Raw genomic sequence first — 27,208 nt, 5'->3', positions numbered from 1 at the left:
GTTTGATATGAAAGTTATTGGTATTTAATAAAAAAATGACTCCAAAAGCAGATGACCAATCAAATGTTTTATATAAAGCATCAAAAGACCTTGTTAACTTGACAATTTTGCCACTTTTAGTATGAGCTTAAAACCATATGTAATTAAATACTAGCAGTAATAAAATGTCACGACTGTTTTCAATAGCTGGTCCAAACATTGACACTACCTTGTCTTGATCAGAAGTACTCATGTAGTTTAGACAGTACATAGGTTTCTCTCTTCGGTTAATTCCACATACACTTCTACACCTGTATACAGTGTAGTCAATTAGTTACAATCACTCCACCTTCAAATCGCCTGCTGCCATGCATCATTGTATGTGTAGTTACTGGGTGTTAAATCCTCATTGTTATCTGGTAGATAATCAGGTCTTTGGGAGCCTGAAGCCTTGGTCACCATTTCAGACTGAGCTGATGTGAATCTGATTTCCATCCACTGCATCGTACACCTGCTTCTCTGTGTGACGGAGAGAGAGGAGCGTTGTTAGAGCGGTCTTGACAAAATTACCATAATTTGGACCGCTAACATTGAACTGGGTCATCCAATCTTCCCTTGTGGTGACAAATATAGGTTTTAACCTTTGAGTAGGAGATTGGGTCTGTATTCATAAATTCTGAGTAGGAGACGGCCTGTAGTAAATTCTGAGTAGGAGACTGGGCCTGTATTAAATTCTGAGTAGGAGACTGGGCCTGTATTAAATTCTGAGTAGGAGACTGGGTCTGTATTCATAAATTCTGAGTAGGAGACTGGGCCTGTATTAAATTCTGAGTAGGAGACTGGGCCTGTATTAAATTCTGAGTAGGAGACTGGGCCTGTATTAAATTCTGAGTAGGAGACTGGGTCTGTATTCATAAATTCTGAGTAGGAGACTGGGTCTGTATTCATAAATTCTGAGTAGGAGACAGGGTCTGTATTCATAAATTCTGAGTAGGAGACTAGGGCCTGTATTAAATTCTGAGTAGGAGACTGGGGTCTGTATTCATAAATTCTGAGTAGGAGACTGGGTCTGTATTCATAAATTCTGAGTAGGAGACTGGGCCTGTATTAAATTCTGAGTAGGAGACTGGGGTCTGTATTAAAGTCTGAGTAGGAGACTGGGTCTGTATTAAATTCTGCGTAGGAGACTGGGCCTGTATTAAAGTCTGAGTAGGAGACTGGGCCTGTATTAAAGTCTGAGTAGGAGACTGGGCCTGTATTAAATTCTGAGTAGGAGACTGGGCCTGTATTAAAGTCTGAGTAGGAGACTGGGCCTGTATTAAAGTCTGAGTAGGAGACTGGGCCTGTATTAAAGTCTGAGTAGGAGACTGGGCCTGTATTAAAGTCTGAGTAGGAGACTGGGCCTGTATTAAAGTCTGAGTAGGAGACTGGGCCTGTATTAAAGTCTGAGTAGGAGACTGGGCCTGTATTAAAGTCTGAGTAGGAGACTGGGCCTGTATTAAAGTCTGAGTAGGAGACTGGGCCTGTATTAAAGTCTGAGTAGGAGACTGGGCCTGTATTAAAGTCTGAGTAGGAGACTGGGCCTGTATTAAAGTCTGAGTAGGAGACTGGGCCTGTATTAAAGTCTGAGTTGGAGACTGGGCCTGTATTAAAGTCTGAGTTGGAGACTGGGCCTGTATTAAAGTCTGAGTAGGAGACTGGGCCTGTATTAAAGTCTGAGTAGGAGACTGGGCCTGTATTAAAGTCTGAGTAGGAGACTGGGCCTGTATTAAAGTCTGAGTAGGAGACTGGGCCTGTATTAAAGTCTGAGTAGGAGACTGGGCCTGTATTAAAGTCTGAGTAGGAGACTGGGCCTGTATTAAAGTCTGAGTAGGAGACTGGGCCTGTATTAAAGTCTGAGTAGGAGACTGGGCCTGTATTAAAGTCTGAGGAGACTAGGCCTGAGACTGGGCCTGTATTAAAGTCTGAGTAGGAGACTGGGCCTGTATTAAAGTCTGAGTAGGAGACTGGGCCTGTATTAAAGTCTGAGTAGGAGACTGGGCCTGTATTAAAGTCTGAGTAGGAGACTGGGCCTGTATTAAAGTCTGAGTAGGAGACTGGGCCTGTATTAAAGTCTGAGTAGGAGACTGGGCCTGTATTAAAGTCTGAGTAGGAGACTGGGCCTGTATTAAAGTCTGAGTTGGAGACTGGGCCTGTATTAAAGTCTGAGTAGGAGACTGGGCCTGTATTAAAGTCTGAGTAGGAGACTGGGCCTGTATTAAAGTCTGAGTTGGAGTGCTGATCTTGGATCAATTTAGTATTTTACAAAACAGTGATAGACAAGGGTAACCTAGTTGAGGTGTGAACCTCCAGTGACCTGATATCTGGGTCTCCGACTAGGTGCTTGTAATGTGGTGGAAAATCATCTTACAAATATAACACTTTCAAGAACTTGTGAATTCAATAATATCAGAAGCCTAGATGGTCTGCGGACCAACTCCCTCCCCTGAGCTCTGGCTCTGTATTTATACACACACAATATATAATAATAATAATAATAATATATGCCATTTAGCAGACGCTTTTATCCAAAGCGACTTACAGTCATGTGTGCATACATTCTACGTATGGGTGGTCCCGGGAATCGAACCCACTACCCTGGCGTTACAAGCGCCATGCTCTACCAACTGAGCTACAGAAGGACCCCCTCAGTCCATCTGCCACCATTCTCCTTCAATCTGAGCTTCCTGCTTGTTTACGCCCCATAAACGCCCATATCTGCTTTCAGTCAAGTTATAATGGTGACAGGACCTCTTCATGTCCTGAAAATAATATATGCCCGTCTATCCTATGGGCCACTTATGTTTAGCTTGGTGTGCTCTTTGGTATGTATGTCCTTATTAGGACTAGTAGACTATGTGTCTCTAACATTCCTTCATCATCTTATTTTATGGGCCTTATGTCTTTTGTCCTTCATACTTTCTGTTTAGCTTGGTGTGTTCTTTGGTATGTCTGACTATGTGTCTCTCTCTTCTCCTGTGGTCTGATGTACATCTTTGCTCTATAATATTATATCTGTCCTATATGTACCATTTGCTCCCACAGTAACTGTATCACTCACGAACAGGGTCAGTCGAGCCTACCTGTCTCCGGTGTTTTGAAGAACCTCCGGTGAACCCTGAACAGCACAATGAGCAGTAAGGCCTCTCCCACCTGAAACACTATGTAGATCATAGGGAATAGGTAGAGGGGACCAATCACATCGGGAGGGAATGCCACCTTCAAAATGGTGGAACACAGCTGGATGTTCTGACAGCCTGTCTCCATGGAGATGGTCCTCCGCCCCCTGAGGAACGGGAAGGAAGTCCAAATAAGGACAACTTGAACAGATTGATTGACATGGAGTTAATAGCTGGAATGGAAATGTTTTTTTCTCTTATTTTTAAAGTGTTTTTTTTTTTTACTAAAGAGAAAACAATCCTTATCAACACTATCGTCACCATGACTTACGATCCGTTGAGTTTGAAGAGGTATGACAGGACGTATCCGAAGGTGTAGCCAATGAGGGGCATGAGGGCAGCGGTGGTCATGAGCGGAGGGGACAGGAGGGTCAGCGTCAAATCCATCCCTCCTATGGTCATGCCGGCCAACAGGCCAATCACCACCGTGGCCATCAACAGGAGGGACAGGCCGACCTGGACGGAGGAGAGAGAGGGAAAATAAAATATATATATATATACTCTCCTGAAATTGGCCTTTTGGGTGCACTTGGTTTAACTTGGAATTTGCACTTTTTGGGATTACTCAGAGTTAAGCGCAGTTTGACTCAGGTATTTGACCCAGGCCTCGATTGAATTACCTGTGTGCACCATGCCATAATGATGGTCTTCAAGCACTGAAGTATAATGTGTACTGTACTCTACCTAAGTGATGTTCTGTAGTACTGGGTACTGTACTCTACCTAAGTGATGTTCTGTAGTACTGTGTACTGTACTCTACCTTAGTGATGTTCTGTAGTACTGTGTACTGTACTCTACCTTAGTGATGTTCTGTAGTACTGTGTACTGTACTCTACCTTAGTTATAGTCTTGGAGTACTGTGGCCTGTAGTAATTGATGAGGATGCCGATGCCGCAGGGGAACAGAGTCATGACCAGGGCCAGAGTGATGCCAGCGTAGGGAACAGCACTCTCCAGGTTGGAGAAGCCCTGGCAGTATAGGTAGAGGAGCAGTGGCATCATACCCAGGGCTAGAACTGTAGAGCAGGTAGTCATCACAATACTGGGGAGAGAGGGAGAGACAGAGGGAGAAGGAGGGATGGAGAGAGGGAGAGACAGAGGGAGAGGGAGAGACAGAGGGAGAAGGATGGATGGAGAGAGAGGGAGAGACAGAGGGAGAGGAACGAGAGAGAGGGAGAGAGACAGAGGGAGAGGCAGAGGGAGAGAGACAGAGGGAGAGAGACAGAGGGAGAGAGACAGAGGGAGAGAGAGAGAGGGAGAGACGGAGAGAGAGAGAGGGAGAGACGGAGAGAGACAGAGGGAGAGACGGAGAGAGACAGAAGGAGAGAGACAGAGGGAGAGAGACAGAGGGAGAGACAGAGGTAGACGGAGGGAGAGAGACAGAGGGAGAGAGACAGAGGGAGAGAGACAGAGGGAGAGACGGAGAGAGACAGAGGGAGAGACGGAGAGAGACAGAGGGAGAGACAGAGAGAGACGGAGGGAGAGAGACAGAGGGAGAGAGACAGAGGGAGAGAGACAGAAGGAGAGAAAGAAGGAGAGAGAGGGAGAGAGACAGAGAGAGAGAGAGAGGTGACTGTGCTAGTTAGGGTTTAATAACTGCTAGGTAGGGTTAAATGACTGCTAGTTAGGGTTAAATTACTATGCTAGTTAGGGTTAAATAACAGTGCTAGTTAGGGTTAAATAACAGTGCTAGTTAGGGTTAAATAACAGTGCTAGTTAGGGCTTAATAACTGCTAGTTAGGGTTAAATGACTGTGCTAGTTAGAGAGAAAGAGGGAAAGAGAGAGGGTACTTCCTGTCAGATAAGACACAGAGGGTCAGACAGAGAAAGAGAGAGGTACTTCCTGTCAGTTAAGACACAGAGAGTCAGACAGAGAAAGAGAGAGTGTACTTCCTGTCAGATAAGACACAGAGGGTCAGACAGAGAAATAGAGAGTGTACTTCCTGTCAGATAAGACACAGAGGGTCAGACAGAGAAAGAGAGAGTGTACTTCCTGTCAGATAAGACACAGAGGGTCAGACAGAGAAAGAGAGAGGGTACTTCCTGTCAGATAAGACACAGAGGGTCAGACAGAGAAAGAGAGAGGGTACTTCCTGTCAGATAAGACACAGAGGGTCAGACAGAGAAAGAGAGAGGGTACTTCCTGTCAGATAAGACACAGAGGGTCAGACAGAGAAAGAGAGAGTGTACTTCCTGTCAGATAAGACACAGAGTGTCAGACAGAGAAAGAGAGAGGGTACTTCCTGTCAGATAAGACACAGAGGGTCAGACAGAGAAAGAGAGAGGGTACTTCCTGTCAGATAAGACACAGAGGGTCAGACAGAGAAAGAGAGGGTATTTCCTGTCAGGTAAGACACAGAGGGTCAGACAGAGAAAGAGAGAGTGTTTCCTGTCAGATAAGACACAGAGGTCAGACAGAGAAAGAGAGAGTGTACTTCCTGTCAGATATGACACAGAGGGTCAGACAGAGAAAGAGAGAGTGTACTTCCTGTCAGATAAGACACAGAGGGTCAGACAGAGAAAGAGAGAGGGTTCTTCCTGTCAGATAAGACACAGAGGGTCAGACAGAGAAAGAGAGAGGGTACTTCCTGTCAGATAAGACACAGAGGGTCAGACAGAGAAAGAGAGAGGGTACTTCCTGTCAGATAAGACACAGAGGGTCAGACAGAGAAAGAGAGAGGGTACTTCCTGTCAGATAATGTGTAACACCACGAAGAACATGCTTCATCAATCAACCTGTTGGATGTTGCTTCATCTTGATGGCGCTAATCCAGACACGGTGTGAATCTAAAGCAGGGAATGACTGACCTGGCGGTTACAAGTAGCAGAAACCGTGGAATGGGGAGGGTGAAGATATTGATTAATATCTATGGTAATTATGTCATGGTATTGGTCGAGTTGTAAGTGGCAATGAAAAGGGGTCAGTGACGTGCCGTTTCAAACTAAAACACAGAGGGTCAGATGTCAGAGAAAGAGGTGTGTCTTCCTGATATTGATTAATATGATCATAGTTTTTATGATCTGGGTTGGTGTATTTCAGGGCATTCAACTCTGCACTAATGGGGTGACTACCATGATAACCATGGCACTAATGTACTGTAACCAAGCCAGTCTGAGCAATAAGTCAGGACAGGACAGGAGGTGGTTGGTTATTATTGGGGAATTCCGGTACATAGCAGAACACGATAACATCAAGGTTATTCAACTCTTAGCTAATAATAAATGGCATATATTATATTATTATAATAAGGCGATTGCCAATGCATTAACAAAGCACTTCATTTGGTAGCCAACGGCAGTACGAGGTCATCGAACTCAACAGCAACGTAAATGCCATTGCATTGACAAAGAGCTCCGTTTCAGCAGAGCCTCAATGATAATTCTGCCTTTTACGCACTGACAAATGTACATACTGTATCTTTCCCCATTAGCACCACAGAGTTGAATGACCTGCATACCACTGACCCGATCATAAACCTATTATCATATAAATAGTATATAACACCAGACACACACCGCATCCATCCCACCTTAAATAGTATATAACACCAGACACACACCGCATCCATCCTACCTTAAATAGTATATAACACCAGACACACACCGCATCCATCCCACCTTAAATAGTATAACACCAGACACACACCGCATCCATCCCACCTTAAATAGTATATAACACCAGACACACACCGCATCCATCCCACCTTAAATAGTATATAACACCAGACACACACCGCATCCATCCCACCTTAAATAGTATATAACACCAGACACACATCCATCCCACCTTAAATAGTATATAACACCAGACACACACATCCATCCCACCTTAAATAGTATATAACACCAGACACACACCGCATCCATCCCACCTTAAATAGTATATAACACCAGACACACACCGCATCCATCCCACCTTAAATAGTATATAACACACAGACACACACCGCATCCATCCCACCTTAAATAGTATATAACACCAGACACACACCGCATCCATCCCACCTTAAATAGTATATAACACCAGACACACACCGCATCCATCCCACCTTAAATAGTATATAACACCAGACACACACCCCACCATCCATCCCCACCTTAAATAGTATATAACACCAGACACACACCGCATCCATCCCACCTTAAATAGTATATAACACCAGACACACACCGCATCCATCCCACCTTAAATAGTATATAACACCAGACACACACCGCATCCATCCCACCTTAAATAGTATATAACACCAGACACACACTGCATCCATCCCACCTTAAATAGTATATAACACCAGACACACACCGCATCCATCCCACCTTAAATAGTATATAACACCAGACACACACCGCATCCATCCCACCTTAAATAGTATATAACACCAGACACACACCGCATCCATCCCACCTTAAATAGTATATAACACCAGACACACACCGCATCCATCCCACCTTAAATAGTATATAACACCAGACACACACCGCATCCATCCCACCTTAAATAGTATATAACACCAGACACACACCGCATCCATCCCACCTTAAATAGTATATAACACCAGACACACACCGCATCCATCCCACCTTAAATAGTATATAACACCAGACACACACCGCATCCATCCCACCTTAAATAGTATATAACACCAGACACACACTGCATCCATCCCACCTTAAATAGTATATAACACCAGACACACACCATCCCACCTTAAATAGTATATAACATCCATCCCACCTTAAATAGTATATAACACCAGACACACACCGCATCCATCCCACCTTAAATAGCATCCATCCCACCTTAAATAGTATATAACACCAGACACACACCGCATCCATCCCACCTTAAATAGTATATAACACCAGACACACACCGCATCCATCCCACCTTAAATAGTATATAACACCAGACACACACTGCATCCATCCCACCTTAAATAGTATATAACACCAGACACACACCGCATCCATCCCACCTTAAATAGTATATAACACCAGACACACACTGCATCCATCCCACCTTAAATAGTATATAACACCAGACACACACTGCATCCATCCCACCTTAAATAGTATATAACACCAGACACACACCGCATCCATCCCACCTTAAATAGTATATAACACCAGACACACACCGCATCCATCCCACCTTAAATAGTATATAACACCAGACACACACTGCATCCATCCCACCTTAAATAGTATATAACACCAGACACACACTGCATCCATCCCACCTTAAATAGTATATAACACCAGACACACACTGCATCCATCCCACCTTAAATAGTATATAACACCAGACACACACCGCATCCATCCCACCTTTTAGGTTTAGCCGTCAGGTCATTAACCCTTTATTTCACCCGAGGAAATCCACATAACGATTAAAGAAGCATTGTCTCGAGACCCACCTGGAAACAATAAGATTCCTCTCAAGCTTATTTAAGACATTTTATAATGAGAATAGATGGAAGTAGGGTCTGAATAGATGGAAGTAGGGTCTGGATAGATGGAAGTAGGGTCTGAATAAATGAAAGTAGGGTCTGGATAGATGGAAGTAGGGTCTGGATAGATGGAAGTAGGGTCTGGATAGATGGAAGTAGGGTCTGGATAGATGGAAGTAGGGTCTGGATAGATGGAAGTAGGGTCTGAATAAATGAAAGTAGGGTCTGGATAGATGGAAGTAGGGTCTGGATAGATGGAAGTAGGGTCTGAATAGATGGAAGTAGGGTCTGAATAGATGGAAGTAGGGTCTGGATAGATGGAAGTAGGGTCTGGAATAGATGGAAGTAGGGTCTGGATAGATGGAAGTAGGGTCTGAATAGATGGAAGTAGGGTCTGGATAGATGGAAGTAGGGTCTGGATAGATGGAAGTAGGGTCTGGATAGATGGAAGTAGGGTCTGGATAGATGGAAGTAGGGTCTGGATAGATGGAAGTAGGGTCTGGATAGATGGAAGTAGGGTCTGGATAGATGACTGGATAGATAGGGTCTGGATAGATGGATAGATGGAAGTAGGGTCTGGATAGATGGAAGTAGGGTCTGGATAGATGGAAGTAGGGTCTGGATAGATGACAGTAGGGTCTGGATAGATGGAAGTAGGGTCTGGATAGATGGAAGTAGGGTCTGGATAGATGGAAGTAGGGTCTGGATAGATGGAAGTAGGGTCTGGATAGATGACAGTAGGGTCTGGATAGATGGAAGTAGGGTCTGGATAGATGACAGTAGGGTCTGGATAGATGGAAGTAGGGTCTGGATAGATGGAAGTAGGTTCTGGATAGATGGAAGTAGGGTCTGGATAGATGGAAGTAGGGTCTGGATAGATGGAAGTAGGGTCTGGATAGATGGAAGTAGGGTCTGGATAGATGGAAGTAGGGTCTGAATAGATGGAAGTAGGGTCTGGATAGATGGAAGTAGGGTCTGGATAGATGGAAGTAGGGTCTGAATAGATAAAAGTAGGGCTGTATATGTACCTTAGGTTCATGTCTCCCTTCATAGACAGGGCCAATATATTGGAGAGGCTTCCCCCTGGGCAGCATCCACAGATCAGCACCACTACAGCCTCTACCGGCCCCAGCTGTAACACCTGAAGACACAGGACAGTACGTACACCTGAGACTACACTGAACAGCTTAGCATGGTCCTGTCCTGCCATTCCTGAAGGCCTGGGAACCAGACTGGTTCGCCAAGACAACAATGCCAAGACAGCTATGGAAATACTAACCTTAGCCAATGAGAGATACTAACCTTAGCCAATGAGAGATACTAACCTTAACCAATGAGAGATACTAACCTTAGCCAATGAGAGATACTAACCTTAGCCAATGAGAGATACTAACCTTAACCAATGAGAGATACTAACCTTAGCCAATGAGAGATACTAACCTTAGCCAATGAGAGATACTAACCTTAGCCAATGAGAGATACTAACCTTAGCCAATGAGAGATACTAACCTTAGCCAATGAGAGATACTAACCTTAGCCAATGAGAGATACTAACCTTAGCCAATGAGAGATACTAACCTTAGCCAATGAGAGATACTAACCTTAGCCAATGAGAGATACTAACCTTAGCCAATGAGAGATACTAACCTTAGCCAATGAGAGATACTAACCTTAGCCAATGAGAGATACTAACCTTAGCCAATGAGAGATACTAACCTTAGCCAATGAGAGATACTAACCTTAGCCAATGAGAGATACTAACCTTAGCCAAAGAGAGATACTAACCTTAGCCAAAGAGAGATACTAACCTTAGCCAAAGAGAGATACTAACCTTAGCCAATGAGAGATACTAACCTTAGCCAATGAGAGATACTAACCTTAGCCAATGAGAGATACTAACCTTAGCCAATGAGAGATACTAACCTTAGCCTATGGGAGATACTAACCTTAGCCAATGAGAGATACTAACCTTAGCCAATGAGAGATACTAACCTTAGCCAATGAGAGATACTAACCTTAGCCAATGAGAGATACTAACCTTAGCCAATGAGAGATACTAACCTTAGCCAATGAGAGATACTAACCTTAGCCAATGAGAGATACTAACCTTAGCCAATGAGAGATACTAACCTTAGCCAATGAGAGATACTAACCTTAGCCAATGAGAGATACTAACCTTAGCCAATGAGAGATACTAACCTTAGCCAATGAGAGATACTAACCTTAGCCAATGAGAGATACTAACCTTAGCCAATGAGAGATACTAACCTTAGCCAATGAGAGATACTAACCTTAGCCAATGAGAGATACTAACCTTAGCCAATGAGAGATACTAACCTTAGCCAATGAGAGATACTAACCTTAGCCAAAGAGAGATACTAACCTTAGCCAAAGAGAGATACTAACCTTAGCCAAAGAGAGATACTAACCTTAGCCAAAGAGAGATACTAACCTTAGCCAAAGAGAGACACTAACCTTAGCCAAAGAGAGACACTAACCTTAGCCAATGAGAAGGCAGTGAGGGGCATTACTCCAAACTGGGCCACCACTGCGATGGCTACTCCTTTAGGTTTCAGGATGTGGGCCTTTAGAGAATAATAAACATTAATATTATGAATATAACATTTTATTTGTATATATTTCACAAACCCTAAAACGTATTTAATCACAACAACAAAAAACATCACATAACAGGAAGAACGATAACTCCAAAAAGTCTGAAACATCCAGAAACTAGAGATGATCAGCATCAGGACCTTGATCTTGGGCACCTCCATGGTACAGCCCAGTGAAACCATGGTAATGAAGAGGATCACTATGGTGGTGATGCTGATGGTCTGGTCTATTATGGGTGGCAGGCGGGGGAAATGGGTTGGAGTGATGTTGAATAGTAAACTGTCATTGGACGACAGGTACTGATCAGAGAACACTGCCATGGCGGTGTCAATGGGATCTTCCATTTGTATCGTCTCTGGTCGGAGCCTTTGAGAGAAAGGGAGAGAGGGAGTGGGAGAGAGAGAGAGAGGGAGAGAGCGAGAGCGAGAGCGAGAGCGCGAGAGCGAGAGCGAGAGCGAGGGAGAGAGAGACAGACGGAGAGAGAGGGAGAGAAAGGGAGAGAAAGAGGGAGAGACGGAGAGAGAGACGGAGAGAGAGAGACGGAGAAAGAGAGAGAGAGCGAGACAGAGAGAGACAGAGAGACAGAGACAGAGCGAGAGAGATATTGTAGTGGACACTAGTAAACATATTGCTTTAATTAGCATTTTTACTAATAACATATTAGTTTTAAACGGTCTGGTAAATCCTGTAGCAGAACTCTTTCAACTCCAAGTCCTTTAGTCCTTAAATACTATTGACTGGAAGTCAATGCCTACTTACACTAGTGAATAGCTGTTGACTCGCTGAAATCATGAGAAAAGATAATATGATCTTATGTCTGTCTTTCCAAGATGAAATAAGATATTTACAGCAGTTTAATACTCACATATGATCTCTAAGCTAACCATTGCATGTTTAGTTTAATGAATGCTGTTTGTTGCTTCTGCATGAGTGTTGCAGTCAGTTGCGTGTCTTTCATCTCAACCTTTGTAACCTACAGAGGCAGTGCTGCCTTTTCTTTCCCACCTCACAGCACCTTCCAACATTACACTTCTTCGGCTTCGACCCCGAGCTGCTCATCTCATCTCCCCACTCTCTACATATCTCTCTACCACATCCTCCACTTCCACTTCTGTGAGTGAGGCTTAGTATTGCTGCCTACTGCCTGTGTTCACATACTGTTTAAACACACAATAACTACCTAGAACAACTCTTCTACCTCTTATTGATACCAGTCCATAACGATTTTGAATTCTTAGTCATGGAAACTCTTAGAATTTCCATTTCAATACTATGGGAAACTTTAAAAGGGTAGCGCACACACACAACTTGTGCCAAAGTCTTGTGCAGGTGGTAATGGTATATGGTCATGGTATATGGTCTTGTGCAGGTGGTATATGGTATATGGTCATGGTATATGGTCTTGTGCAGGTGGTATATGGTATATGGTCATGGTATATGGTCTTGTGCAGGTGGTATATGGTATATGGTCATGGTATATGGTCTTGTGCAGGTGGTATATGGTATATGGTCATGGTATATGGTCTTGTGCAGGTGGTATATGGTATATGGTCATGGTATATGGTCTTGTGCAGGTGGTATATGGTATATGGTCATGGTATATGGTCTTGTGCAGGTGGTATATGGTATATGGTCATGGTATATGGTCTTGTGCAGGTGGTATATGGTATATGGTCATGGTATATGGTCTTGTGCAGGTGGTATATGGTATATGGCCATGGTATATGGTCTTGTGCAGGTGGTATATGGTATATGGTCATGGTATATGGTCTTGTGCAGGTGGTATATGGTATATGGTCATGGTATATGGTCTTGTGCAGGTGGTATATGGTATATGGTCATGGTATATGGTCTTGTGCAGGTGGTATATGGTATATGGTCATGGTATATGGTCTTGTGCAGGTGGTATATGGTATATGGTCATGGTATATGGTCTTGTGCAGGTGGTATATGGTATATGGCCATGGTATATGGTCTTGTGCAGGTGGTATATGGTATATGGCCATGGTATATGGTCTTGTGCAGGTGTGTTCGAGTGATAAAAAGTCATCAGCTCTTGGATGCTTTAGAACGATTCTTTACAAAGGGAACAGTTGGCAGGTATATGGTCATGGTGTATGGTCATGGTGTATGGTCATGGTATATGGTCATGGTGTATGGTCATGGTATATGGTCTATGGTCATGGTGTATGGTCATGGTATATGGCGTATGGTCATGGTGTATGGTCATGGTATATGGTCATGGTGTATGGTCATGGTATATGGTCTATGGTCATGGTGTATGGTCATGGTGTATGGTCATGGTATATGGTCTATGGTCATGGTGTATGGTCATGGTGTATGGTCATGGTATATGGTCATGGTATATGGTCATGGTATATGGTCATGGTATATGGTCATGGTATATGGTCATGGTATATGGTGTATGGTCATGGTATATGGTCTATGGTCATGGTATATGGTCTATGGTCATGGTGTATGGTCATGGTGTATGGTCATGGTGTATGGTCATGGTATATGGTCATGGTGTATGGTCATGGTATATGGTGTATGGTCATGGTATATGGTCTATGGTCATGGTGTATGGTCATGGTATATGGTCATGGTATATGGTCATGGTGTATGGTCATGGTATATGGTGTATGGTCATGGTATATGGTCTATGGTCATGGTGTATGGTCATGGTATATGGTGTATGGTCATGGTATATGGTCTATGGTCATGGTCTATGGTCATGGTGTATGGTCATGGTGTATGGTCATGGTATATGGTCTATGGTCATGGTGTATGGTCATGGTATATGGTCATGGTATATGGCGTATGGTCATGGTGTATGGTCATGGTATATGGTCATGGTATATGGCGTATGGTCATGGTGTATGGTCATGGTATATGGTCATGGTATATGGTCATGGTATATGGCGTATGGTCATGGTGTATGGTCATGGTATATGGTCATGGTATATGGTCATGGTATATGGCGTATGGTCATGGTGTATGGTCATGGTATATGGTCATGGTGTATGGTCATGGTATATGGTCTATGGTCATGGTGTATGGTCATGGTGTATGGTCATGGTATATGGTCTATGGTCATGGTGTATGGTCATGGTATATGGTCATGGTGTATGGTCATGGTGTATGGTCATGGTATATGGTCTATGGTCATGGTGTATGGTCATGGTGTATGGTCATGGTGTATGGTCATGGTATATGGTCATGGCGTATGGTCATGGCGTATGGTCATGGCGTATGGTCATGGCGTATGGTCATGGTGTATGGTCATGGTGTATGGTCATGGTGTATGGTCATGGTGTATGGTCATGGTGTATGGTCATGGTGTATGGTCATGGTGTATGGTCATGGTGTATGGTCATGGTGTATGGTCATGGTGTATGGTCTATGGTCATGGTGTATGGTCTATGGTCATGGTGTATGGTCATGGCGTATGGTCATGGTGTATGGTCATGGTGTATGGTCATGGTGTATGGTCATGGTGTATGGTCATGGTGTATGGTCATGGTGTATGGTCATGGTGTATGGTCATGGTGTATGGTCATGGTCTATGGTCATGGTGTATGGTCATGGTGTATGGTCATGGTGTATGGTCATGGTGTATGGTCATGGTGTATGGTCATGGTGTATGGTCATGGCGTATGGTCATGGTGTATGGTCATGGTGTATGGTCATGGTGTATGGTCATGGTGTATGGTCATGGTCTATGGTCATGGTGTATGGTCATGGTGTATGGTCATGGTGTATGGTCATGGTGTATGGTCATGGTGTATGGTCATGGTGTATGGTCATGGTGTATGGTCATGGTGTATGGTCATGGTGTATGGTCATGGCGTATGGTCATGGCGTATGGTCATGGTAATTGATCATCCCTCCAGATATCAAACCTCATTTTAGCTGTGTTAAAGTGAGAATAGGACACTGTCATGAATGGTCCTCTTCACAGTGGTCCTCTTCACAGTGGGCCCCTTCACAGTGGGCCTCTTCACAGTGGGCCTCTTCACAGTGGGCCCCTTCACAGTGGGCCCCTTCACAGTGGGCCCCTTCACAGTGGGCCTCTTCACGGTGGGCCTCATCACGGTGGGCCTCTTCACGGTGGGCCTCTTCACGGTGGGCCTCTTCACGGTGGTCCTCTTCACAGTGGGCCCCTTCACAGTGGGTCCCTTCACAGTGGGCCCCTTCACAGTGGGTCCCTTCACAGTGGGCCCCTTCACAGTGGGCCCCTTCACAGTGGGCCTCTTCACAGTGGGCCCCTTTACAGTGGGCCCCTTCACAGTGGGCCCCTTCACAGTGGGCCCCTTCACAGTGGGCCTCTTCACAGTGGGCCTCTTCACAGTGGGCCCCTTTACAGTGGGCCCCTTCACAGTGGGCCCCTTCACAGTGGGCCCCTTCACAGTGGGCCTCTTCACAGTGGGCCTCTTCACAGTGGGCCTCTTCACAGTGGGCCCCTTCACAGTGGGCCCCTTCACAGTGGGCCTCTTCACAGTGGCCCTCTTCACAGTGGGCCCCTTTACAGTGGGCCCCTTCACAGTGGGCCCCTACACAGTGGGCCCCTACACAGTGGGCCCCTACACAGTGGGCCCCTTCACAGTGGGCCCCTTCACAGTGGGCCCCTACACAGTGGGCCCCTACACAGTGGGCCCCTACACTGTGGGCCCCTTCACGGTGGGCCTCTTCACGGTGGGTCCCTTCACGGTGGGCCTCTTCACGGTGGGCCTCTTCACGGTGGGCCTCTTCACGGTGGGCCCCTTCACGGTGGGCCCCTTCACGGTGGGCCTCTTCACGGTGGGCCTCTTCACGGTGGGTCCCTTCACGGTGGGTCCCTTCACGGTGGGTCCCTTCACGGTGGGCCCCTTCACAGTGGGCCCCTTCACAGTGGGTCCCTTCACAGTGGGTCCCTTCACAGTGGGTCCCTTCACAGTGGGCCTCTTCACAGTGGGCCTCTTCACAGTGGGCCTCTTCACAGTGGGCCCCTTCACAGTGGTCCCTTCACGGTGGGCCCCTTCACGGTGGGCCTCTTCACGGTGGGCCTCTTCACGGTGGGCCTCTTCACAGTGGGCCTCTTCACAGTGGGCCCCTTCACAGTGGGCCTCTTTACGGTGGGTCCCTTCACGGTGGGTCCCTTCACAGTGGGCCTCTTCACAGTGGGCCCCTTCACAGTGGGCCCCTTCACAGTGGGTCCCTTCACAGTGGTTCCCTTCACAGTGGGCCCCTTCACAGTGGGTCCCTTCACAGTGGGTCCCTTCACAGTGGGCCTCTTCACAGTGGGCCCCTTCACAGTGGGCCCCTTCACAGTGGGCCTCTTCACGGTGGGTCCCTTCACAGTGGGTCCCTTCACAGTGGGTCCCTTCACAGTGGGTCCCTTCACAGTGGGCCTCTTCACGGTGGGTCCCTTCACAGTGGGCCTCTTTACAGTGGGTCCCTTCACAGTGGGCCTCTTTACAGTGGGCCCCTTCACAGTGGGTCCCTTCACAGTGGGCCTCTTCACAGTGGGCCTCTTCACAGTGGGCCCCTTCACAGTGGGCCCCTTCACAGTGGGTCCCTTCACAGTGGGCCTCTTCACAGTGGGCCTCTTCACAGTGGGCCCCTTCACAGTGGGCCTCTTCACAGTGGGCCTCTTCACAGTGGGCCTCTTCACAGTGGGCCTCTTCACAGTGGGCCTCTTTACAGTGGGACTCTTTACCACACATTTCACACTACACTGTATTTCTCCTCTGAAAATGTAGTGAAATTATGAGTCTAACTGCGTCTTACTAAGTCCTACTAAATATTCTAATACAACGTTATAACAATTAAGACCATATTTAGGGTCTTGTCTTACCTTTTAGGAGAAGGTGGATATTCTGTCTGTTGTCTTTCCTGTCTGTGGTTTCTGTGTTGCCAATGAAGTCCTTCTGCGTGGCCACAGCCTTTAAAGTGTATTCTTGTTCTAATGTGGCTAATTATTGCCAGAGTGAGAGTGATAAATATCTGTCTGTGCAGCGGTCTTCTGGACGGGGAGTATGATGTCCTCCTTCCCTCACCTGTTCCTCTTATCTCTGCTGTCTCCCTCCTGCAATGGATATCAGATCATTTTTCTCACACACACACACATACACACACACACTGGGCGAGTCAGGTGTGTGTATGTGTGTGTGTGTGTGTTTAATAAATCCTAAAATGGAAAACATATTGTAGTACAGTGTACTATTGTAGTGTAGTGTAGTATTGTAGCTTATCGTAGTATTGTTGTCGTGTAGTGTGGTATGTAGTGCAGTTTAGTATTGTAGTTTAGTATTGTAGTCTAGTATTTTAGTGCAATATTGTAGCGTAGTGTAGTATGTAGTGTAGTATTATAGGGCTGTGTAGTATTATATTGTAATGTATTATTGTAGTGCACTGTAGTATTGTGGTGTAGTATTGTGGTATGGTGTAGTCTAGTATTGTAGTGCAGTGTAGTATTGTAGTGTAGTATTGTGGTGCAGTATTGTAGTTTAGTTTAGTATTGTAGTGCAGTGTAGTATTGTAGTGTAGTATTGTGGTGTAGTATTGTGGTATGGTATAGTCTAGTATTGTAGTGCAGTGTAGTATTGTAGTGTAGTATTGTGGTGCAGTATTGTAGTTTAGTTTAGTATTGTAGTGCAGTGTAGTATTGTAGTGTAGTATTGTGGTGCAGGCTACTATTGTAGTGTGGTATAGTGGTATGGTGTAGTCTAGTATTGTAGTGCAGTGTAGTATTGTGGTATGGTGTAGTCTAGTATTGTAGTGTAGTATTGTGGTGTAGTATTGTGGTATGGTGTAGTCTAGTATTGTAGTGCAGTGTAGTATTGTAGTGTAGTATTGTAGTGTAGTATTGTGGTATGGTGTAGTCTAGTATTGTAGTGCAGTGTAGTATTGTGGTATGGTGTAGTCTAGTATTGTAGTGCAGTGTAGTATTGTGGTATGGTGTAGTCTAGTATTGTAGTGTAGTATTGTGGTGTAGTATTGTGGTATGGTGTAGTCTAGTATTGTAGTGCAGTGTAGTATTGTAGTGTAGTATTGTAGTGTAGTATTGTGGTATGGTGTAGTCTAGTATTGTAGTGCAGTGTAGTATTGTAGTGCAGTGTAGTATTGTAGTGTAGTATTGTGGTGTAGTATTGTGGTATGGTGTAGTCTAGTATTGTAGTGTAGTCTAGTATTGTAGTGTAGTATTGTGGTGTAGTATTGTGGTATGGTGTAGTCTAGTATTGTAGTGCAGTGTAGTATTGTAGTGTAGTATTGTGGTGTAGTATTGTGGTATGGTGTAGTCTAGTATTGTAGTGTAGTCTAGTATTGTAGTGTAGTATTGTGGTGTAGTATTGTGGTATGGTGTAGTCTAGTATTGTAGTGCAGTGTAGTATTGCAGTGTAGTATTGTAGTGCAGTGCAATATTCAAATCAAATCCAATGTTATTGGTCACATACACATATTTAGCAGATGTTATTGCAGGTGTAGTGAAATGCTTGTGTTCCTAGCTCCAACAGTGCAGTAGTATCTAACAATTCACAACAATACACACAAATCTAAAAGTAAAATAAATATTAGTACGAGCAATGTCGGAGTGACATTGACTAAAATACAGTAGAATAGAATACAGTATATATGCTACCGTTTAAAAGTTAGAAATGTCCTTGTTTTTGAAAGAAAATCCATTTTTCTGTCTATTAAAATCAAAATAGAAGGCCAGCATCCCGGAGTCTCCTCTTCACTGTTGACGTTGAGACTGGTGATTTGCGGGTACTATTTCATGAAGCTGCCAGTTGAGGACTTGTGAGGCGTCCGTTTCTCAAACTAGACACTTATGTACTTGTCCTCTTGCTCAGTTGTGCACCGGGGCCTCCCACTCCTCTTTCTATTCTGGTTAGAGCCAGTTTGAGCTGTTCTGTAAACTGACGAGTTTCAGAAGAAAGTTCTTTGTTTCTGGCCATTTTGAGCCTGTAATCGAATCCACCAATGCTGATGCTCCAGATACTCAACTAGTTTCAGCTGTGCTAACATAATTCCAAAACGGTTTTCTAATGATCAATTAGCCTTTAAAAATGATAAACTTGGATTAGCTAACACAATGCGCCATTGGAACACAGGAGTAATGGTTTCTGATAATGGCCCGAGGTAATATATTCCATGCAAAATCATCAGTTTCCAGCTACAATAGTCATTTACAACGTTAACAATGTGTACTCTGTACAATTTTATGTTATTTTAATGGACAAAAAGGTGCTTTTCTTTTTAAAAAACAAGGACATTTCTAAGTGACCCCAAACTTCTGAATGGTAGTGTAAATATGAGAGGAGTAAAGCAGTATGTAAACATGATTAAAGTGACTAGTGTTCCATTATTAAAGTGGCCAGTGATTGCATGTCTATGTATATAGGGCAGCAGTGTCTAAGGTGCAGGGTTAGTGATTTAACAGTCTGATGGCCTTGAGATAGAAGCTGTTTTTCAGTCTCTCGGTCCCAGCTTTGATGCACCTGTACTGACCTCGCCTTCTGGATGATAGCTGTAAGTCGCTTTGGATAAAAGCGTCCGCTAAATGGCATATATTATTATTATTATTATTATTATTATTATTATTATTATAGCGGGGTGAACAGGCAGTGGCTCGGGTGGTTGTTGTCCTTGATGATCTTTTTGGCCTTCCTGTGACATCGTGTGCTGTAGGTGTCCTGGAGGGAAGGTAGTTTACCCCCGGTGATGCATTGTGCAGACCTCACTACCTTCTGGAGAGCCTTACTGTTGTGGGCGTAGCAGTTGCCGTTCCAGGCGGTGGTGAACAGCCATCACCAGCAAAGAGAGGCTGCTGCCTACATACAGACTTGAAATCATTGGTCACTTTAATAAATGGAACACTAGTCACTTTAATAATGTTTACATATCTTGCAATACTCGTCTCATATGTATATACTGTATTTTATACCATCTATTGCATCTTGCCTATGCCTCTCTGTCATTGCTCATCCATATATTTATATTTATATATTTTTATTCCATTCCTTCACTTAGATGTGTGTGTATTAGGTAGTTGTTGTGGAATTGTTAGATTACTTGTTAGATATTGCTACACTGTTGGAACTAGAACCACAAGCATTTCACTACTCTCGCAATAACATCTGCTAACCATGTGTATGTGACCAATAACATCTGCTAACCATGTGTATGTGATCAATAACATCTGCTAACCATGTGTATGTGATCAATAACATCTGCTAACCATGTGTATGTGATCAATAACATCTGCTAACCATGTGTATGTGATCAATAACATCTGCTAACCATGTGATCAATAACATCTGCTAACCATGTGTATGTGATCAATAACATCTACTAACCATGTGTATGTGATCAATAACATCTGCTAACCATGTGTATGTGATCAATAACATCTACTAACCATGTGTATGTGATCAATAACATCTGCTAACCATGTGTATGTGATCAATAACATCTGCTAACCATGTGTATGTGATCAATAACATCTACTAACCATGTGTATGTGATCAATAACATCTGCTAACCATGTGTATGTGATCAATAACATCTGCTAACCATGTGATCAATAACATCTGCTAACCATGTGATTAATAACATCTGCTAACCATGTGATTAATAACATCTGCTAACCATGTGATCAATAACATCTGCTAACCATGTGATCAATAACATCTGCTAACCATGTGATCAATAACATCTGCTAACCATGTGTATGTGATCAATAACATCTGCTAACCATGTGTATGTGATCAATAACATCTGCTAACCATGTGACCAATAACATCTGCTAACCATGTGTATGTGATCAATAACATCTGCTAACCATGTGTATGTGATCAATAACATCTGCTAACCATGTGATCAATAACATCTGCTAACCATGTGATCAATAACATCTGCTAACCATGTGTATGTGATCAATAACATCTGCTAACCATGTGTATGTGATCAATAACATCTGCTAACCATGTGATCAATAACATCTGCTAACCATGTGTATGTGATCAATAACATCTGCTAACCATGTGTATGTGATCAATAACATCTGCTAACCATGTGTATGTGATCAATAACATCTGCTAACCATGTGTATGTGATCAATAACATCTGCTAACCATGTGTATGTGATCAATAACATCTGCTAACCATGTGTATGTGATCAATAACATCTGCTAACCATGTGTATGTGATCAATAACATCTGCTAACCATGTATATGTGATCAATACAATTTGATTTGATTTGGTTGATGTCCTTGAGGGCCGGTAGTGCTTCCGGTGATGTGTTGGGCAGACCGCACCACCATCTCACTGCGGTTGAGGGCAGTGCAGTTGCCATACCAGGCGATGATTTAGCCTGTTGCGCCTCCTTCACCACACTGTCTGTGTGGGTGGACCATTTCAGATGATCAGTGATGTGTACGCCGAGGAACTTGAAGCTTTTAACCGTCTCCACTGCGGTCCCGTTGATGTGGATAGGGGCGTGTTCTCTCGGCTGTTTCCTGAAATCCACGATCAGCTCCTTCATTTTGTTTGTTGACATTGAGGGAGAGGTTATTTGTAGTGTAGTATTGTATTGTAGTGTGGTATTGTAGTGTAGTAATGTAGTGTGGTATTGTAGTGAAGTGTAGTATTGTAGTGTAGTAATGTAGTAAGGTATTGTAGTGAAGTGTGGTATTGTAGTGCAGTGTATTACTGTAATGTAGCGCAGTATTGCAGTGTAGTATTGTAGTATAATGTAGTATTGTAGTGTAGCACTGCAGTGCAGTGCAGTGTTTTACTGTAGTGTATTGTAGCGTAGTGTAGTATAGCATTGTTGTGTAGTAGTGTAGTATTGTAGTGTAGTATAGTGAAGTATTGTAGTGTAGTATTGTAGTGTATTATTGTAGTATTGTAGTGTAGTATTGTAGTATTGCAGTGTAGTATTGTTGTATAATGTAGTATTGTAGTGTAGCACTGCAGTGCAGTGTTTTACTGTAGTGTATTGCAGTATTGTAGTGTAGTATAGCATTGGTGTGTAGTCGTGTAGTATTGTAGTGTAGTATAGTGTAGTATTGTGGTGTAGTATTGTAGTATTGTGGTGTAGTATTGTAGTGTTGTATTGCAGTGTAGTATTGCAGTGTAGCATTGCAGTGTAGTATTGCAGTGTAGTATTGTAGTGTAGTATTGTAGTGTAGTGTTGTAGTGTAATACAGTGCAGTATTGCAATGTAGTATTGCAGTGTAGTATTGTAGTATTGCAGTGTAGTATTGCAGTGTAGTATTGTAGTATAGTGTAGTGTTGTAGTGTAATACAGTGCAGTATTGCAATGTAGTATTGTAGTGTAGTATAGTGTAGTGTAGTATTGTAGTGTAGTATTGAAGTGTGTTGAGGTGTTGTAGAGAGGTATGGTGATTATCCCAACTCGGCCTTAAACCTAGGACCTTGTCAACAGTCAACAGTCAACAGTCAACAGTCAACCGTCAAACCTTAGCTGTTACACCAAGAGATCCCAACCTTTTGATGCTCTTTATGTGTAAGGTTAAGGTTGCTACAGTGTGTTGACCTTGAAAGTTGTGATGTGTTTACGACCCTGATTGTAGCACCATCTATTAATACCCTGATTGTAGCACCATCTATTAATACCCTGATTGTAGCACCATCTAGTGTTTAATACCCTGATTGTAGTACCATCTATTAATACCCTGATTGTAGCACCATCTATTAATACCCTGATTGTAGCACCATCTATTAATACCCTGATTGTAGCACCATCTATTAATACCCTGATTGTAGTACCATCTATTAATACCCTGATTGTAGCACCATCTAGTGTTTAATACCCTGATTGTAGCACCATCTATTAATACCCTGATTGTAGCACCATCTATTAATACCCTGATTGTAGCACCATCTATTAATACCCTGATTGTAGCACCATCTAGTGTTTAATACCCTGATTGTAGTACCATCTATTAATATCCAGATTGTAGCACCATCTAGTGTTTAATACCCTGATTGTAGCACCATCTATTAATACCCGGATTGTAACACCATCTATTAATACCCTGATTGTAGCACCATCTAGTGTTTAATACCCTGATTGTAGTACCATCTATTAATATCCAGATTGTAGCACCATCTAGTGTTTAATACCCTGATTGTAGCACCATCTATTAATACCCGGATTGTAACACCATCTATTAATACCCTGATTGTAGCACCATCTATTAATACCCAGATTGTAGCACCACCTAGTGTTTAATACCCAGATTGTAGCACCATCTAGTGTTTAATACCCAGATTGTAGCACCATCTAGTGTTTAATACCCTGATTGTAGCACCATCTATTAATACCCAGATTGTAGTACCATCTATTAATACCCAGATTGTAGCACCATCTAGTGTTTAATACCCAGATTGTAGCACCACCTAGTGTTTAATACCCTGATTGTAGCACCATCTACATTTACATTTACATCTAGTGTTTAATACCCTAATTGTAGTACCATCTAGTGTTTAATACCCTGATTGTAGCACCATCTAGTGTTTAATATCCAGATTTTAGCACCATCTAGTGTTTAATACCCAGATTGTAGCACCATCTAGTGTTTAATACCCAGATTGTAGCACCATCTATTAATATCCAGATTGTAGCACCATCTAGTGTTTAATACCCTGATTGTAGTACCATCTATTAATACCCTGATTGTAGCACCACCTAGTGTTTAATACCCTGATTACAGACAACAACAAAAAGATGTAAACAGTAGTATTAGTATATAAATATTCAGTATTAAACTACAGCTGTTATATTCAGTACCGAACTACAGCTGTTATATTCAGTACCGAACTACAGCTGTTATATTCAGTACTGGACTACAGCTGTTATATTCAGTATTAAACTACAGCTGTTATATTCAGTATTAAACTACAGCTGTTATATTCAGTACCGAACTACAGCTGTTATATTCAGTACTGGACTACAGCTGTTATATTCAGTACTGGACTACAGCTGTTATATTCAGTATTAAACTACAGCTGTTATATTCAGTATTGGACTACAGCTGTTATATTCAGTATTGGACTACAGCTGTTATATTCAGTACCGGACTACAGCTGTTATAGTCAGTACCGGACTACAGCTGTTATAGTCAGTACCGGACTACAGCTGTTATATTCAGTACCGAACTACAGCTGTTATATTCAGTACCGGACTACAGCTGTTATATTCAGTACCGAACTACAGCTGTTATAGTCAGTACCGGACTACAGCTGTTATATTCAGTACCGAACTACAGCTGTTATATTCAGTACTGGACTATGGAACAACACTCAAATCATAAAAAAAAAAATCAAGATAGCTGAACAACTACATTTTGTAAACGAACGTGCTCCTCCTGTCAAGAATCGCACATGTCCCCCTAGCCCTCTTCCTCCCCCTGGTGTGGTACATACAGAACAGAGGAAGATAGTCTGAGTCTCAAATGGTACCCTATTCCCTAGACAGTGCATTCTTTTTTTGTTGCCAGAAGCCCGTTGGTTTCATGTAGGGATGCAGGTATAGAGTAGTTCCTGCAGCATTGCCTATATGCATTATTATGACCTTTTTGTGTTGTCATCCCTCTAAATTGGCTCTACTGTCACGCCGCTATGGCCCTCTAACTGGGTGACCTTGTTTAGTCCACAGCCTTATGTACGCTGCTGCCTCTGTGGGACAGGGTTAAGGAGAGAGGGAGGGAGGGAGGCCGCTGTGGGACGGGGTTAAGGAGAGAGGGAGGGAGGGAGGCCGCTGTGGGACGGGGTTAAGGAGAGAGGGAGGGAGGGAGGCCGCTGTGAGACGGGGTTAAGGAGAGAGGGAGGGAGGCCGCTGTGGGACGGGGTTAAGGAGAGAGGGAGGGAGGGAGGCCGCTGTGGGACGGGGTTAAGGAGAGAGGCCGCTGTGGGACGGGGTTAAGGAGAGAGGCCGCTGTGGGACGGGGTTAAGGAGAGAGGCCGCTGTGGGACGGGGTTAAGGAGAGAGGCCGCTGTGGGACGGGGTTAAGGAGAGAGGCCGCTGTGGGACGGGGTTAAGGAGAGAGGCCGCTGTGGGACGGGGTTAAGGAGAGAGGCCGCTGTGGGACGGGGTTAAGGAGAGAGGCCGCTGTGGGACGGGGTTAAGGAGAGAGGCCGCTGTGGGACGGGGTTAAGGAGAGAGGCCGCTGTGGGACGGGGATAAGGAGAGAGGCCGCTGTGGGACGGGGATAAGGAGAGAGGCCGCTGTGGGACGGGGTTAAGGAGAGAGGCCGCTGTGGGACGGGGTTAAGGAGAGAGGCCGCTGTGGGACAGGGTTAAGGAGAGAGGCCGCTGTGGGACAGGGTTAAGGAGAGAGGCCGCTGTGGGACAGGGTTAAGGAGAGAGGCCGCTGTGGGACAGGGTTAAGGAGAGAGGCCGCTGTGGGACAGGGTTAAGGAGAGAGGGAGAGAGGCCGCTGTGGGACAGGGTTAAGGAGAGAGGGAGGGAGGCCGCTGTGGGACAGGGTTAAGGAGAGAGGGAGGGAGGCCGCTGTGGGACAGGGTTAAGGAGAGAGGGAGGGAGGCCGCTGTGGGACAGGGTTAAGGAGAGAGGGAGGGAGGCCGCTGTGGGACAGGGTTAAGGAGAGAGGGAGGGAGGCCGCTGTGGGACAGGGTTAAGGAGAGAGGGAGGGAGGCCGCTGTGGGACAGGGTTAAGGAGAGAGGGAGGGAGGCCGCTGTGGGACAGGGTTAAGGAGAGAGGGAGGGAGGCCGCTGTGGGACAGGGTTAAGGAGAGAGGGAGGGAGGCCGCTGTGGGACAGGGTTAAGGAGAGAGGGAGGGAGGCCGCTGTGGGACAGGGTTAAGGAGAGAGGGGAGGGAGGCCGCTGTGGGACAGGGTTAAGGAGAGAGGGAGGGAGGCCGCTGTGGGACAGGGTTAAGGAGAGAGGGAGGGAGGCCGCTGTGGGACAGGGTTAAGGAGAGAGGGAGGGAGGCCGCTGTGGGACAGGGTTAAGGAGAGAGGGAGGCCACTGCGGGGGTGTACGTGTTTTTTAAATTTATCGAAGCAAATCAGTTAAGAACAAATTCTTATTTATAATGACAGCCTACCCGGGCCAAACCCTAACGACGCTGGGCCAATTGTGCACCGCCCTATGGGACTCCCAATCATGGCAGTTTGTGATACAGCCTGGAATCGAACCAGGGTCTGTAATGGCACCTCTAGCACTTAGACCGCTACACCACTTGGTGGGGGTGTCATCGGCAGCTGCCCTCCTGACCTGCTGGGGAATGGATACTGTCTCCCGTTGCTTGTTTTTACAGATTCGCTGATCCACTATTGTAGCTGCTCAAATAATCCACTGTGTAAAGTCTTTATCTATAGCACAATTTGTAGAGAGAAAAAAAGCCTATTCGCTCAGTGGCAGGGATGTCCCCCCACAAACTTTATATGGAGAAGGGGAGTTGAATTCACTCTTAGAAAAAAGGGTCCCAAAAGGGTTATTTGCAGAGGGATAGGGTTCTGTTTTTGATCAGAAGAAGCCTTTTTGGAAGACATGGATTCTTTGTAGCATCGGGTTCTACCTCGAAGCTTTAACATCCTAAGAACTGTGTTTTAATGAAATGAGTGTAGTTGATCTTAATGAAAAATACATTAATTTCAAATAAGGAAACATTCAGAACTTGAATTTTGAAACTCTTTCAATCAGCAGTCTTTACTAGATGCAATGCAATTACACGGCTGTAGAGGAAAGAGGGGTATTAGTGGTAATACTCTTTTTCACACCTATTAAACATTTGTATAACATTTGTCACAACGAAAGAAAGAAGATAGTATTCAGCGTTGACGTTATGAGATTTTTTAAAAACTATTGTAACGATCCACGTGTCTCAATCGCGGCCCCACTGACGCAGCTATTATCTAGACTACACATCCCAGCGCACACCGCGAGGTAAATCTACTTATGGTGACGTT

General features: G+C 44.3%; 2 protein-coding genes across 2 annotated transcripts; one reads left to right on the top strand and one right to left on the bottom strand.

The window, feature by feature from the left end:
* Positions 1-54: 54 nt before the first annotated feature.
* Positions 55-17,273, bottom strand: slc10a1 (solute carrier family 10 member 1). The gene is made up of 8 exons (XM_046291058.1): positions 17,099-17,273; positions 11,403-11,628; positions 11,145-11,231; positions 9,675-9,787; positions 4,034-4,238; positions 3,469-3,653; positions 3,102-3,304; positions 55-498 (listed from the first exon to the last, which is right to left on the bottom strand). The coding sequence occupies exons 2-8, from the start codon at positions 11,604-11,606 to the stop codon at positions 443-445; spliced, it is 1,053 nt and encodes a 350-aa protein (XP_046147014.1). The 5' UTR covers positions 11,607-11,628; positions 17,099-17,273; the 3' UTR covers positions 55-442.
* On the top strand, positions 15,208-17,003 carry LOC123991492 (uncharacterized PPE family protein PPE24-like). The gene is made up of 3 exons (XM_046293108.1): positions 15,208-15,346; positions 15,419-16,246; positions 16,333-17,003. The coding sequence occupies exons 1-3, from the start codon at positions 15,208-15,210 to the stop codon at positions 17,001-17,003; spliced, it is 1,638 nt and encodes a 545-aa protein (XP_046149064.1).
* Positions 17,274-27,208: the final 9,935 nt, after the last annotated feature.

This window comes from Oncorhynchus gorbuscha, linkage group LG12, assembly GCF_021184085.1.
Source record: "Oncorhynchus gorbuscha isolate QuinsamMale2020 ecotype Even-year linkage group LG12, OgorEven_v1.0, whole genome shotgun sequence".
Taxonomy (NCBI): Eukaryota; Metazoa; Chordata; class Actinopteri; order Salmoniformes; family Salmonidae; genus Oncorhynchus; species Oncorhynchus gorbuscha.
The sequence above is the reverse complement of the archived record's forward strand: the minus strand, read 5'-3'. Positions and strand labels throughout refer to the sequence as shown.

What these genes read in the sequence shown, in the direction of transcription:
- LOC123991492 (XM_046293108.1), top strand. Translation starts at nt 15,208, where the DNA reads ATGGTCCTCTTCACAGTGGTCCTCTTCACAGTGGGCCCCTTCACAGTG. An exon ending in AGTGGGCCTCTTCACGGTGG is followed by an intron (nt 15,347 to 15,418) that starts GCCTCATCACGG and finishes TCCTCTTCACAG; the next exon opens with TGGGCCCCTTCACAGTGGGT. An exon ending in AGTGGGCCTCTTCACAGTGG is followed by an intron (nt 16,247 to 16,332) that starts GCCCCTTCACAG and finishes GCCTCTTCACAG; the next exon opens with TGGGCCTCTTCACAGTGGGC.
- slc10a1 (XM_046291058.1), bottom strand. Translation starts at nt 11,606, where the DNA reads ATGGAAGATCCCATTGACACCGCCATGGCAGTGTTCTCTGATCAGTAC. An exon ending in CTGCCTTCTCATTGGCTAAG is followed by an intron (nt 9,788 to 11,144) that starts GTTAGTGTCTCT and finishes CTGTGTCTTCAG; the next exon opens with GTGTTACAGCTGGGGCCGGT. An exon ending in AAGGGAGACATGAACCTAAG is followed by an intron (nt 4,239 to 9,674) that starts GTACATATACAG and finishes CTCTCTCCCCAG; the next exon opens with TATTGTGATGACTACCTGCT.